This window comes from Thalassophryne amazonica, chromosome 3, assembly GCF_902500255.1.
Source record: "Thalassophryne amazonica chromosome 3, fThaAma1.1, whole genome shotgun sequence".
Taxonomy (NCBI): Eukaryota; Metazoa; Chordata; class Actinopteri; order Batrachoidiformes; family Batrachoididae; genus Thalassophryne; species Thalassophryne amazonica.
Window position 1 is genome coordinate 79,842,222 of NC_047105.1, and position 13,378 is coordinate 79,855,599.

General features: G+C 41.8%; 1 protein-coding gene across 4 annotated transcripts in view; it reads left to right on the forward strand.

Annotated features, from left to right (window-relative positions):
* Positions 1-13,378, forward strand: part of foxp4 (forkhead box P4) — a 271,351-nt gene that overhangs the window by 118,995 nt on the left and 138,978 nt on the right. For all 4 annotated transcript variants that reach the window (XM_034166924.1, XM_034166923.1, XM_034166926.1 and 1 more), the window contains exon 3: positions 9,706-9,795. In XM_034166924.1, the coding sequence (XP_034022815.1) occupies positions 9,706-9,795 (90 nt within the window). The remainder of the gene's footprint in view (positions 1-9,705; positions 9,796-13,378) is intronic.

Genomic DNA, 13,378 nt, shown 5'->3' on the forward strand with positions numbered 1-13,378 from the left:
TTAACATTTTATTTGCTCGTGATACGCACTTTATGGTGTAAAAACCTGTGTTTAAAATTCTGGTCAGAGGTATTGGCACTCCTAAATTTTAAGTGCTTACAAGATGCAAAATACTGTATGTTGATAAATAAGTACAGATGAATCAATTTTGTATAAGACTTTACTGATCTCACAGTGGAGAAATTCACATGTTACGTCAGCTCTTAAAAAGACACACAAGATGGGTGCGAGTGGAGGAAGATGTGCATCAAACAGCGTGTACAAGGATAAGCAATAATAATACTTGTAACAATACAATAAAATAAGAAAATGAGGTAGAAATTGAAAAAAAAAAAAAAATATATATATATATATATATATATATATATATATATATATATATATATATATATATATATATATAGTATATATGCATATATAAACATGTGAAGGATAAAGAACAGCTGTTTGAAGCCTGCCCTATATTTCAGCCCTCAGCCGCAGACATATTGTTGCTACGTCATCACGAGAATGGGACCTGCTGATTCAAGCGCAAATCAGTTGTAAACACAGCAGAGGTTGAGCTATTTTCGGACGATTTTTTTCTAGTGTGGAGCTTTTTTTTTAAAGTCCAGTCTGTGTTTTTGAAGAAGCTGTAGGGGACACAGCCTTATGGTTTTGAGCCTTATTTAGACCAAAAACCTTGGAGGAAAGCCTTCAGTCTGACAACAGTGATGATATTGGCAGAGTTCAGAACACAGAATGGTGATTATAAAATAAATAAATAATGCAAGCGATTTCAGCATGTAGATTTCAATTTCAATTTCAATTTATTTCCTTTATATAGCACCAAATCACAACAGAGTTGCCTCAAGGCGCTTCACACAGGTAAGGTCTAACCTTACCAACCCCCAGAGCAACAGTGGTAAGGAAAAACTCCCTCTGAGGAAGAAACCTCAAGCAGACCAGATTCAAAGGGGTGACCCTCTGCTTGGGCCATGCTACAAACATAATTACAGAAATAATTCACAGAACAATTCACGGAAGAATATACAAGAATTGCTGTTGGTGCACAGGACAGGAGGGTCGCTAACACAAACACAACTCCCATCTTTGGATGGAGTTGCACCTTAAACAGAGAAAAAACAGAATCAGGCATCAGAAAGACAAAAAAATACTGTATAATTTGCCAGCATTAATCAACAAGAAAAACAGAAGAAATACTAAGGTGATCGCCGGCCACTAGCCCTAAGCTTCACTAAAAGACCCAGAATTTAGGTAAAGTTGAGGCCGCGGCCCGCTCCAATTACTAATAACTTTAATTAAAAGAGTAAAAAGCATTGACAGGCGGGATGCACGGGGATGGTAGGACACAAATGCACAGCTCCTGCAGACAGCTCTGTTTGTTAGTGGTCTTTACTAAAGGAAAATGCAGAGGTCGGTACACGAGCAGGCAGTCCAACAAAAGCAGCAGTACAGAAATCATCAGGCAAAATGGCGTGGTCAAAACAACAGGCAGGAGGTCAGGTACACACTATGAAGCAGGCAGGAACAAGAACACAGGTACAGAGCTGGAATGCAGGCACAAGGCACGACAAACTGGCGGAGAACAATACCACCCAGTGAGCTTATAAAACCCCAGGTGGCAATCAGCAAATCAGGAACAGGTGCACATGGAAAGCACCAGAAGCAGGGTGTGGCCAGAGAGAGAAAGAGAAACACCCATTACCAAGAACCAGTAAGAGAAACAGAGACAGACAGACCCAAGCAGAAAAATCCCAACAAAAGAATAAATAAACCAAAAACCTGATAACACAAAAGAACAAAACTCAAGCCCTGACAAGCGTAAAACAAAACTGTACCAATATGCTAGCCACATGAAAGGGAAAAGAAGTGCGTCTTAAGTCTGGACTTGAAAGTCTCCACAGAATCTGATTGTTTTATTGACGCAGGGAGATCATTCCACAGAACAGGGGCACGATAAGAGAAAGCTCTGTGACCCGCAGACTTCTTATTCACCCTATGGACACAAAGTAATCCAGCACCCAGAGAACGTAAAGCCCAGGCCGGTACATAAGATTTAATTAGGTCAGCTAGGTAGGGAGGTGCCAGTCCATGAATAATTTTATAGGTTAGTAGCAGAACCTTAAAATCTGATCTCACTGGGACAGGAAGCCAGTGAGGAGACGCCAAAATGGGTGTAATGTGGTCAAACTTTCTGCTTCGTGTCAAAAGTCTGGTTGCAGCATTCTGAACCAATTGGAGACCCCTAATTCTAGACTGCGGTAAACCAGAAAATAGAACATTGCAGTAGTCCAATCTAGAAGAGATGAACGCATGGATCAGGGTCTCAGCATCAGCCACAGACAGGATGGGACGAATCTTCGCTATATTTCGCAGGTGGAAGAAAGCAGTCCTAGTAATAATTCTAATATGGAGACCAAAGGACAACGAAGGATCAAAAATTACCCCAAGGTTCCTCACTTTGTCAGTGTGATGTATGACACACGAGCCTAGGCTGAGTGTTAACTGGTCAAATTGATGCCGATGTCTCACTGGACCAAGAACCATCATTTCAGTCTTTTCAGAGTTTAAAAGTAGGAAGTTTCTAGACATCCAACTTCTCACTGATGCAAGGCAATCTTCTAAGGATTTTATGTGAACGAGATTACCAGCAGTTATCGGCATATATAACTGAGTATCATCTGCATAGCATTGAAAGGTAATCCCAAAATGCCGCAATATGTGCCCAAGGGGTGCTATATAAAGGGAGAAAAGCAGGTGGCCTAAGACAGACCACTGAGGAGCCCCAAATGTCATGTCACTAAGGTTAGAGGTAGTGTTACTGTACAAAACACAGTGCGAACTACTGGTCAAGTATGATGTCAGCCATGCAAGGGCACTCCCAGTAATCCCAAAATGATTTTCCAGCCTATCTAGTAGAATATGATGATCCACTGTATCAAATGCAGCACTGAGATCTAACAGCAACGGAACCGTAGTGATGCTTGAATCCATTGTAAGCAGAAGATCATTCACCACTTTAGTGAGAGCCGTTTCTGTGGAATGATATTTTCTAAAAGCAGACTGCAGCGGCTCAAAGAGATTATTCTCAGTAAAATAGTCTACAAGCTGCTGTGACACCACTTTTTCCAGAATTTTAGAGCAAAATGATAGATTTGATATCGGCCGATAGTTTTTCAATACACTAGGGTCAAGATTAGGTTTCTTAAGTAATGGTTTAATCACTGCATATTTGAAACGTTTAGGAACAAATCCAGAAGTTAAAGAAAGATTAATAATTTCCAGCACAATCAGCCCAAGAGTGGGCCACAGGTCCTTAAACAGTTTTGTTGGTATAGGATCAAATAAACAGGTTGTGCTTTTTGTTGACGTTACGAGTTTCGTCAGCATGTCTAGAGAGATACCATCAAATTCTGTAAATCTAGGTAATACCTCAGTAGTGGCGCCCACCTCAATAGCAGGGTGTAGTGGCTGTGTTAAGGCATGCTGTTATATGTTCAACCTAATGTCATCTATTTTCTTCTCAAAGTAATCCAGGAAATCATGTGCTGTAAAAGGAGAGCGAACTGCAGGTGGTTGTCCATGAATAAGTGTTGCCACCGTGTTGAACAAGAACTTTGTTATGCTTGTTTTTGTTGATCAAATCAGAGTAATAGGTCTGCTTTGTAGCCAGTAATGCATGCTTATAGTCTACGAGGTCTGTCCAAAAAGTAACGGACCTTTTTATTTTTTTCAACAACTATATGGATTTGAATCACGTGTGATTGCATCAGCCAAGCTTGAACCTTCATGCGCATGCGTGAGTTTTTTCACGCCTGTCGGTGGCGTCATTCGCCTGTGGGCAGGCTTTGAGTGAGCACTGGTCCACCCCCCTTGTCAGCTTTCTTTTGTGTGGGAACTGGCTGAGCGACTGCCGCTTTGCTCCATGAAATTTTTTTCAGAAACTGTTAGAGACAGCCAGTTGGAAACCATTTGAAAGATTCAGATGGATATCGGTGAAGATTCTGTCGGCGTCACACGGATTAAGGACTGTTAAAACCTTTTTAAAGACGGGACATCGTGTGACTACCACAGAAATGGCAAGAGAGCTGGACATAGCACTTTTGCGGCACATTCCACTGTTACAGGAGATTTTGTAATGAAAGACGTGTGGAGGATTTCGCGCGTCGGCACGGAACTGTTCATGGCGCGCAACAAAAAAAACTCCTCCGTGTTGGAAACCATTCAGAAGATTCAGACGGCTTTCAATGGCTTTCAGTCGAGTGAGTATCCGAGAAATTGTGTAACAGCTGGACATGCCACAACATGTCCTGTGTTCACCGAAATCCATCTGAATCTTTCAAATGGTTTCCAACTGGCTGTCTCTAACAGTTTCTGAAAAAAATTTCATGGAGCAAAGCAGCAGTTTCTCAGCCAGTTCCCAGACAAAAGAAATCCGACGAGGGGGGTGGACCAGTGCTCACTCAAAGCCTGCCCACAAGCAAATGACGCAACCGACAGGTGTGAAAAAAGTCACGCATGCGCACAAAGGTTCAAGCTTGGCTGATGCAATCACACGTGATTCAAATCCATATAGTTTTTGAAAAAAATAAAAAGGTCCGTTACTTTTTGGACAGACCTCGTAAAATAGCATCACGCCATGCAAGGTGGAATACTTCTAATTTTGAACGACGCCGTTTCCGTTCTAGACCTCTTGCTTTATGCCTGAGGTCACGCAGGTAATCATTGAACCAAGGTGACTGCGATTTGGGGGAGCGCGGTTTCAACACAGGTGGTGCAATCATGTCGAGTGTCGTTTTGAGCACTGAGTTTAAACTATCCACAAGTCTGTCTACTGACTGGGTATTTGTCAAAAGTGAGGCTAAGACATCAGGCAATCTAGCTTCTAGTTCAGTCTTAGCTGAGGAGTTGATCGCCGTAATGATAAATAAGGTTGTTATTCCACTAAACATGGCAGTGAAACTGTAAACTTAATAAGTGAGTGATCAGAGACCACTGATGTAAGAGGCATGATGTCAATATTCGTGACAGCAATACCACGTGCGAGAACCAGATCCAGGGTATTTCCACTAATGTGCGTCGAATCCTGAATGCATTGCCGAAATCCTAATGCATCCACAATTTCCATAAATGATTTGCTGAGGGGATAAGAAGGCTTATTTATATGAACGTTAAAGTCACCAATGATCAGAATGTTATCTGCTCTCGTTGACAAGTTAGAAATGAACGCACCAAATTCATCTAAGAATTCAGAATATGGGCCAGGAGGCCTATATACAGTGACAAAGTAATACGGCTGATTTTTATTCTTCTGACCTTGGCAATGCGTAATATCCTGAGCGGAGCGGAGAATCAGATGCTCAAATGAGTTATATTTGTGACCCCCAACCGCTAATAAGCTAAACCTAGATTTATAAATAAGAGCAACACCCCCGCCTTGCTTCGCATCACGAGGGACGTGACTAAATGTATATGCTGGTGGGCAGGCCTCATTTAAGGGGAGGACAGCTGTAGGTTTAAGCCAGGTTTCACATAACCCAATCATATCTAAGTGAAGATCAATAATTAAGTCATTAATCAACAATGATTTTGAGGACAGTGATCTTACAACCTTTTTTTGCCAGCTCTTTGGTCGTAATCAACTGATTAAAAAAATAATTTTACTATCTGTGACATCAGAAAAAAGTGATGAGGAAGTGTGGATTTTTTATTTATGATTTTTTTCTGAGACACAGGTACAAAAAATGTTACAAGGGATTGAAAATATAAGCTTTTATAAATAAATATTGTTTCCTTCTTGAATACAGTTAGTGTACTGTATGTTATGGCCCAGTCACACGGCACTTAACGAAGGGCAACGAAGCCCAAATGAAACAAGAAATCTGGACTTTCGTTGGCATCGTTTAACCGTCGTGCATCTTCGTTCCTGCAGCTGGCGCTTCATCAGGATTTTTAAACTGTTCAAAAATTTGACGAAGGGCAACGAAAACCTCAGTTCCTCAGTATTTTGTTTTGCTGTTGTTCTTGAAGTTTTTTATCGTTTGCATAATTTTTGTAACGTTTTTGTATCTGCTGACACTGTGTTCATGTACCATCAGAAATTAAAGGGCAAACTCAACCTGTTTACTTGGATTTTTTTAATCTGGGTGGGGGGGGGGGGGTGGTCAGCTTCACTGGGCTCAGCCACCTTATATAGACCAGAATTAATCTTTTGTGTGGATACAATTAATTATTTTGCCACAAGCAACTGCTGAATTTGAAACAACAAAAAGGTTGTGTAATTTCTGACGGTACTTGAACACAGCACCAGCGACAGCAGCAGTTCCTGCGTGCGCTTATTATTTTTTATTAAATATAACAATATGATTGTAGGAATGACAATCCAGCCCTTATGTACATGTGGCAACAGGTAGATGATTCAAATGATTATATACACAGCTGTTCTGGAAGGCAGAATTCACGTTGTGGATCAGCTGTAGCTGGTGGAATAACCGCACATGGGGAGTCAATGCGCGTTTACACGGACTGATCAATTTACTGCTCTGATATATTCAGTCCTCTTTACACTTATATTTATTCCCCCTTTTGACAGTTTTCTGTTATAAATATATATATATATATATATATATAGAGAGAGAGAGAGAGAGAGAGCTTAGTAACGTAATACAGTGATACAGCAGTGACCATAGCACATCAGAGGTTTTTTTTTTTTATTGGAGCAAGATGATGCGCACAGTGTGTCGTTAAACAGTGAGGATTCTGATGATGGAGATGATCCCTCTTTTGTTCTGGAAGAGGAACCAGAGCAGGTAGGTCCACCGACGTGCACACAGATCTCCACAGCTTCTGTTTGCAGTTTCTCCAGGACTCAGGCGCTATGAGCTCCATCCCAGCGCAGAGTCCTGGAACTCAGAGATGTAGACACACCATGGTCCAGTTGTGGCTCCAGGCGCGTTTCATTTAAAGCGTTGAGATCAGTGTTAGCTTCGGTTTCATTTAGTTCCTCTTTCATCTCTTTTGCGCTCTTGCTTCGTAGGCTATTTGGTGATAAAGCTCTTTCATCCACCTTTTCTCAACGAATTGTGACTTTTTTACTTTTTCCCTTTGTTCAGGAATCATCGTATGCCTTGTGACTGGGCCATTAGCAGCGTAACACGTTATTATTAAATATTAAAAACATTCACACAAGGAGTAAATAATATAGTCTTACCTGTCTGTTTCAGTGACATCATCTTTAGTCTGATGGAAATGTCTGAAAATAATAAAATTCATTGTCCTGGCTGAAGAAAAGTCCATGATGGGTCAAGTCTCTGCTGTACCGATCCAGGAGCGGCACGGTCAACTACAGGTGTAATCAGTTAATTGCGTCTGCGGCTGATGGGTCGAGTCTCTGCTACGAATGGATCCTCTTGTTCCACCGTTGCAAGTTAAAAGACTCCAAGTCCCTCATATGATCATAATGTCTCAGTCTGCACGCTATGAAATTATGCAAAAAATAATGTGTAAATACTCAGTTTTGCCTCTGTGTCGAGTGAAGAAGCTGCAGACACCGTGTGTGCCCGCTTGTCAATATAAGTGTTCCACCTGCCAATTAAAAGGATTCTGCCAGCGAGAATTAACCATTCTGACCCCTTCGCTGCGCATGCGTCATTAGCCGCAGTTCATGGATTGTCACCTTGTTTCTGCTTAAAACTGCCCTCCATTCATCATCTATCTCAGATATGTGAAGCTTTTGTACAACAATCATTTCCACATAAATTCAGCATTATTTCATCATAAAAGATGGAGGAAGCGATCAGAGTGCCGTGTTTACATGAGCTGCTAGCTGATGCATTCACTGCACGTCGGTCATTTCAAAGCATCACCGAATATCGCCTCGTTTCTGCTTAAAACTGACTTTAGAATGATTTAAGAGGTTTTACCTTGTCTTCTGATGGTTAATAATCCCATTAATCCATTTGATCACCTTGGGTGAAGAGACTCTGACTTAGACGAGGGGTCAGCTCCGAAATGATGCATGCGCAGTGGAGGCACGGTGGACCAGTTATTAGGGGCGGACCGTTTGGTCTGCGACACTGGCGCTGATATCACTTCCGCCTTCTTCACCCATGTCGAGACTTGCCAGGAAGCTTGCCATGCTTTTAGTGGTGCGCAGTTCAAAATCTGAATATTTTTCTCTTCACTAACTGCACACCAGGAAAGGCTAAATTTCAAACTGTTGTTTAATCTTAGTCTTAAATACTCAAAAAACATTACATATCGTGTCACCTACACTTTAAACATGGTGGAATGGAGCAGAGAAACACTTTCTTCAAATGAAGATGTCAAATTTAAGCTCCAATCAGAATCTAGTCTCATCAGCAGAAGTCTAAATCAACCTCACATACCTATTCTCATGATTTGTTTTGTATGATATGATAAGTTAATCAAGCTTCGTATATAGTGCATGTTAATATGACTTTGGCAGTGCGGGGACTTAGTGGTTAGCACTGTTGCCTCACAGCAAGAAGGTCATGGGATCGATGCTCACCTGTGGATTTTCTGTGTGGAGTTTGCATGTTCACACTGTGTTTGTGTGAGCTCCCTCCAGGTGCTCCGGCTTGCTCCCACATCCAAAGACATGCTAGTTGTGTGAATTGGAAACTTTAAATAGTCTGTAGATGTGACTGTGTTTGTTTGTTTATATGTGGCCCTGTGACAGACTGATGTTCTGTCCAGGGTGAACCCTGCCTCAAGCCCTGTAACTGCTGGAATAGGCTCTAGGCCCCCCCCCCCCCGGGACCCCCAATTGGAGTAAGCGGGTACAGGAAATGGATGGATGTTAAACTGAATTGCCATGTTCATACGCAATACATGTTTTGCATTTAACTTTCAGAAATGACCATTTCAGTTTTGGGTAAGATTAGGGTTTGGGTTAGGGTTAAAATAAAAAGATGTAAGTAAAAGGATGGCGTATTGTTACTCAGATGATCACCATCTTCTTGTTGATGTCATCACCGCCTTGAGTAGAAAATATGTGTGAGATGTGTATAAATTTCCACAACAGTACTTATGAATTTGTCTAAATTTGTGTCCAGTTTCCTATACATTTTACTGTGAGTTTCTTGTGAGAATAAGTTGCCTTCAGAGTTGTCATATGTATCTTGGTGGCCAGGCAGCACAGGGCCAAGCATCAGCCCAAGAAAGTTGAAGACGTTTGAAGAAAGTTGGTTAAACGCCCACCTGAAATTATATTAAATTGCAAAGAACAAATTTAATGAATGAGAAAAGGACAAAAAAATGGACACAATTAGGTCAGTTATGTATGATATGTTTTTTAATTGTGATGAAAATAGACATTTTATTGAAATTGGCATTCCGATGTACATGACATTGGCCATGCTTGTGCATCGCCCACCCCTTCTTCAGGCGAAATTTAAATATGCACATCAGTGTTTTGTCTGTATATCCTCATAATGCATGTTGCATCATAACAAAAAATCAATCCTACAAAACAGGTGAATGATACTTTACACTCTGTAATTAAAGAAGATGCAGCCATGAATGCAGGATTGTTCCTTGAAAAGGACAGGATTCTGCACCTGTGTTTCTTAAATTAAGCAAGCATTTATTCTTTAAACTTAGATGTGAATGAAGTGTTTTTTGTTTGTGGTTGTGTTTTTGTGCTCTATGAGCATCTGAAGCTTTACGTCTGTCTTGTAGGCACTTCAAGCAGCTCGACAGTTCCTCCTCCAGCAGGCCTCTGGACTCAATTCTCCCAGCAGCAACGAGGTCAAACAGAGCCCCGTGCAGGTCAGAGCGCACACCAACACACACACATACAAACTAAGCATTGCTTCGTCACAATCTGTATATTATTAAGCATCTGGCAGCTGCAGCTCTGCCTTCATCAACCTGCCACGTCAACTGCGCAGTATGATAAAGGCCATTTTTTTCTTTCTGTGTCTCTCTCGCTCTAGCATGTGTGAGTGTGTGTCTGTGTGTGAATGAGGTCTTTGTAGTGATTGAGTATCCCGCTCTTTTCAGAGTTAAATTCCACCGTAGGAATACTAGGGGTTACCTGAAGTGTAGGATAGCCGAAAACTGGGGGGCGGAAATGCACACACTCGACCATCAACATGTGCTGATAACTTTTTTTTTTTACTTCTTTACCATTATGTGACCTGCTCTTTGTATTCAGATGTGTGATTTGTAGCTGTGTTTCATACGGTTAAAGAGGTGTCATGGGTCCACTAGAGCAGCAGTGAGCATGCAGGGAAGTGAGCTGCTCTTCTCATTAACATGCCACATGACAAACAGCTGAGCCAGAAAAAGATGCAAGAGAAAGAGACAGATGTACAGTGTGACTCAGATGGGAAGATGGGCTTGAATTTCGTTTGTTCTATGATTGATTTTTAAAGCCACTCATGCAGTGGATGCAGGCTATCCACATAACAGACAACGATTTGTAGTTTTGGCTTTTATGTAATGAGCTGCCACTGTTAGTAAGTCCCTTCGGCTGCTCCCTTTTTTTGCACTTGGGGTTGCCACAGCAAATCCGAGGTGGATCTGCATGTTTAATTGGCACAACTTTTACACCCGATGCCTTTCCTGATGCAACTCCACATTACATGGAGAAATGTGGCAGGGGTGGGATTTGAACCAGCAACCTTCTGCACTGAAACCAAGCACACTACCTACTTGGCCACTTAATCTGTTGGAGAAAGACACAAAACAAAATTCAAGGTTAATGTTTTAGTTGCTGTTACAAAATGTAGTGTTAGAAATATTGGTGTTCTATTGTTATTTATTTTAATATTTCAAGAAAAAATTTGCTGGTGTCACAGTGTCACATGATGTAACTGCAAAGTAACTAATGGGACAAGAAGAAATTTTATTAACAAAATGGTCTCTTTTTTTGTCCTTCATGGTCTCACTCATTTTATGTGCCAAATCAGCAATTTCATTGTTTTAGTTGATTCCTTCTTGTCATGACACTATTCACTATTTGCCAAATTAGTCAGTTTTTCACAGTGAGCAGGGAAAAAAAAAATCATTCAAGATATCGAAAAAGATTGTGTCATGCCCTGGCACAGAGATGTGCCAGGGTATGACCAGGTTTGCCTCGTGTGGTCCTGAGCTGAGCAGGAGCTCAGCATGGGTTGAGCAGAGGCTAGTCGGTAGTCTGACTAAGTTCCAACTCTGAAACAATGACTTGTCCTGAATTTTGCTGACTGGTGTGCCTTTGGGCCTCTTCACACATAGTAGGAAAAAGTACAACTCGGCAACTCAGCAGAACACCTTGTATGAGCGAATCACGAAAACATCGTGGCGACAGGCAGGCCTGCATGATGCCGCTGTGACAGTTCGTGCATGCAGGAACATAGTGCGATCAGCTGCGCGATGTGGTTACACATCATGCAGCTGCTGTGAAAATAAGTAAGTCCCTTCGGCTGCTCCCTTGTTTGCACTCGGGGTCGCCACAGCAAATCCAAGGTGGATCTGCACGTTGAATTGGCACAGGTTTTACCCCGGATGCCCTGACGCAACTCCACATTACATGGAGAAATGTGGCAGAGGTGGGATTTGAACCTGGAGCCTTCTGAACTGAAACCAAGGGCATTAACCAGTTGGCCAAAAAAAAATAAAAAAAATACATGCCACCCATGGGAGTCGAACTTCCACTTTCCAAAAGCTCTGATCGCCAGCCAGAAACTTTACCACTGAGCTACCATCTCTGGCCTGTAATCGGTGCAGACAAATGCCTGAAATCAACAAGGACATGGATGAGGTGCGCTGTGTCCGGCCACTGCAGTCCAGCACAAAGGTGAAAGATGTTTTATATATTTCCACGTGAGGACAGCAGTCAGAGACGTGCCTCATGGAGGAATGTTGTAACTTCATGTCCTTCCAAACTCAGAACTTGGTCTCAAGCTGGGACATCCAGGAGCAGAGATCTTTACAGCCGCGGCTGTGAGAGAACCCCCCGTTGTTCAGCGCCCAGACCAACGTGACACTTTGTGTTATGTGGTCATTCATTTTCGTTACTTGTTATGTAATTGAGTATGTAGGTATTGCCGTAATTATTTATATACCTGTCCTGGCAGTGGTTTCTGTGTTTGTAATGTGTACACTGAGCCGTCATCCAACTGTCAGTGTGCTGTGATCAGCTGACAGGCCCCTCCCCATGCTGTGTGCAGTCAGACCTCGCTGTCCAGCCCCCATGTGATCAGATCTGTACATACATATAAGCATTTTATGGAAGTGGGGAGATGCGACACATGCACACACGTTCAAGACACATACACCAAATGGGCCTCATGTATCAATGTTGCGCACTTGTGGCGTAAATTTACGGCGTAAACTTGAAATACACCAAAATCGCCTTGACATGTATCAAGCAGTGCGCACCTGCCCATTTCTGGCATACGCCTGACGTGATCTTGATAAATGCGGTGGGTGGAAACGATCGTAATTATAATAAACACGCCCATAAATATTCAGACTCCGCTTCAGACACACCCTCATTTTACGACATAGAAGCCGGAAAGACAGCAATGAAAAAGAACTCCACCAATCACGACGCGTGCCAATAGAGCGTCAAAAGCAGCCGTCGTATCAATTGTTTTGTAATATATAATCAATAAAGTGTTACAGTGGTCCCTCATTAATCGCTGGAGTTACGTTCTAAAAAATAGCCCGTAATACGCGGAACCGCGACGTTAGTCAGCGTTATTTTTTACAATTATTATAGACGTTTTAAAGCTGTAAAACCCCTCACTACACAGTTTATACACTTTCTCAATCAGGCATGAACATTTTCTCACTTTTCTCTCATGTGTAAACACTCTCAAAGTTCAAACCTTAGTAGGAAAATAATACCAAACTGTTTTCAGGCCCAAACATTTGTTTGAGAAATAAAAATAGAACGTTTTCCTATAAATAATTATGATGGCATTTAGAACTAACGAATTAATTTTAACGATCAACGAACGAGGTCGGACACATAAGAAATTATTAATAGTGACTGACCAGTATGTCACAGATCGGGCCTCTGCGTCCTGGCGCTGCGCCTTTTTCCACTCACACCTGGCTGCAGCAGGTGCTTGTTTCCGTGTGACAAACACAGTTATGAGTAGTTGTTGGCGCTCTTTTTTCTTCTGGGCAACAAGATTCTTATAAACAGATACGCAGAACACAGAACACTGTAAAAAAAAAAAGGCATGCAAAATTGGACTAAATACTCCGCGAGACTCCAAGGCCACGACAGGTGAACGGCGTTATAGCGAGGGACCACTGTATTCTCTTTTCACGTCAGTAATTCTTGACGTGGATATTTGCTTGCTCAATTAATAAGACACGCCTAATCTGTCAGATTTCTTTATTTTTTAAATGT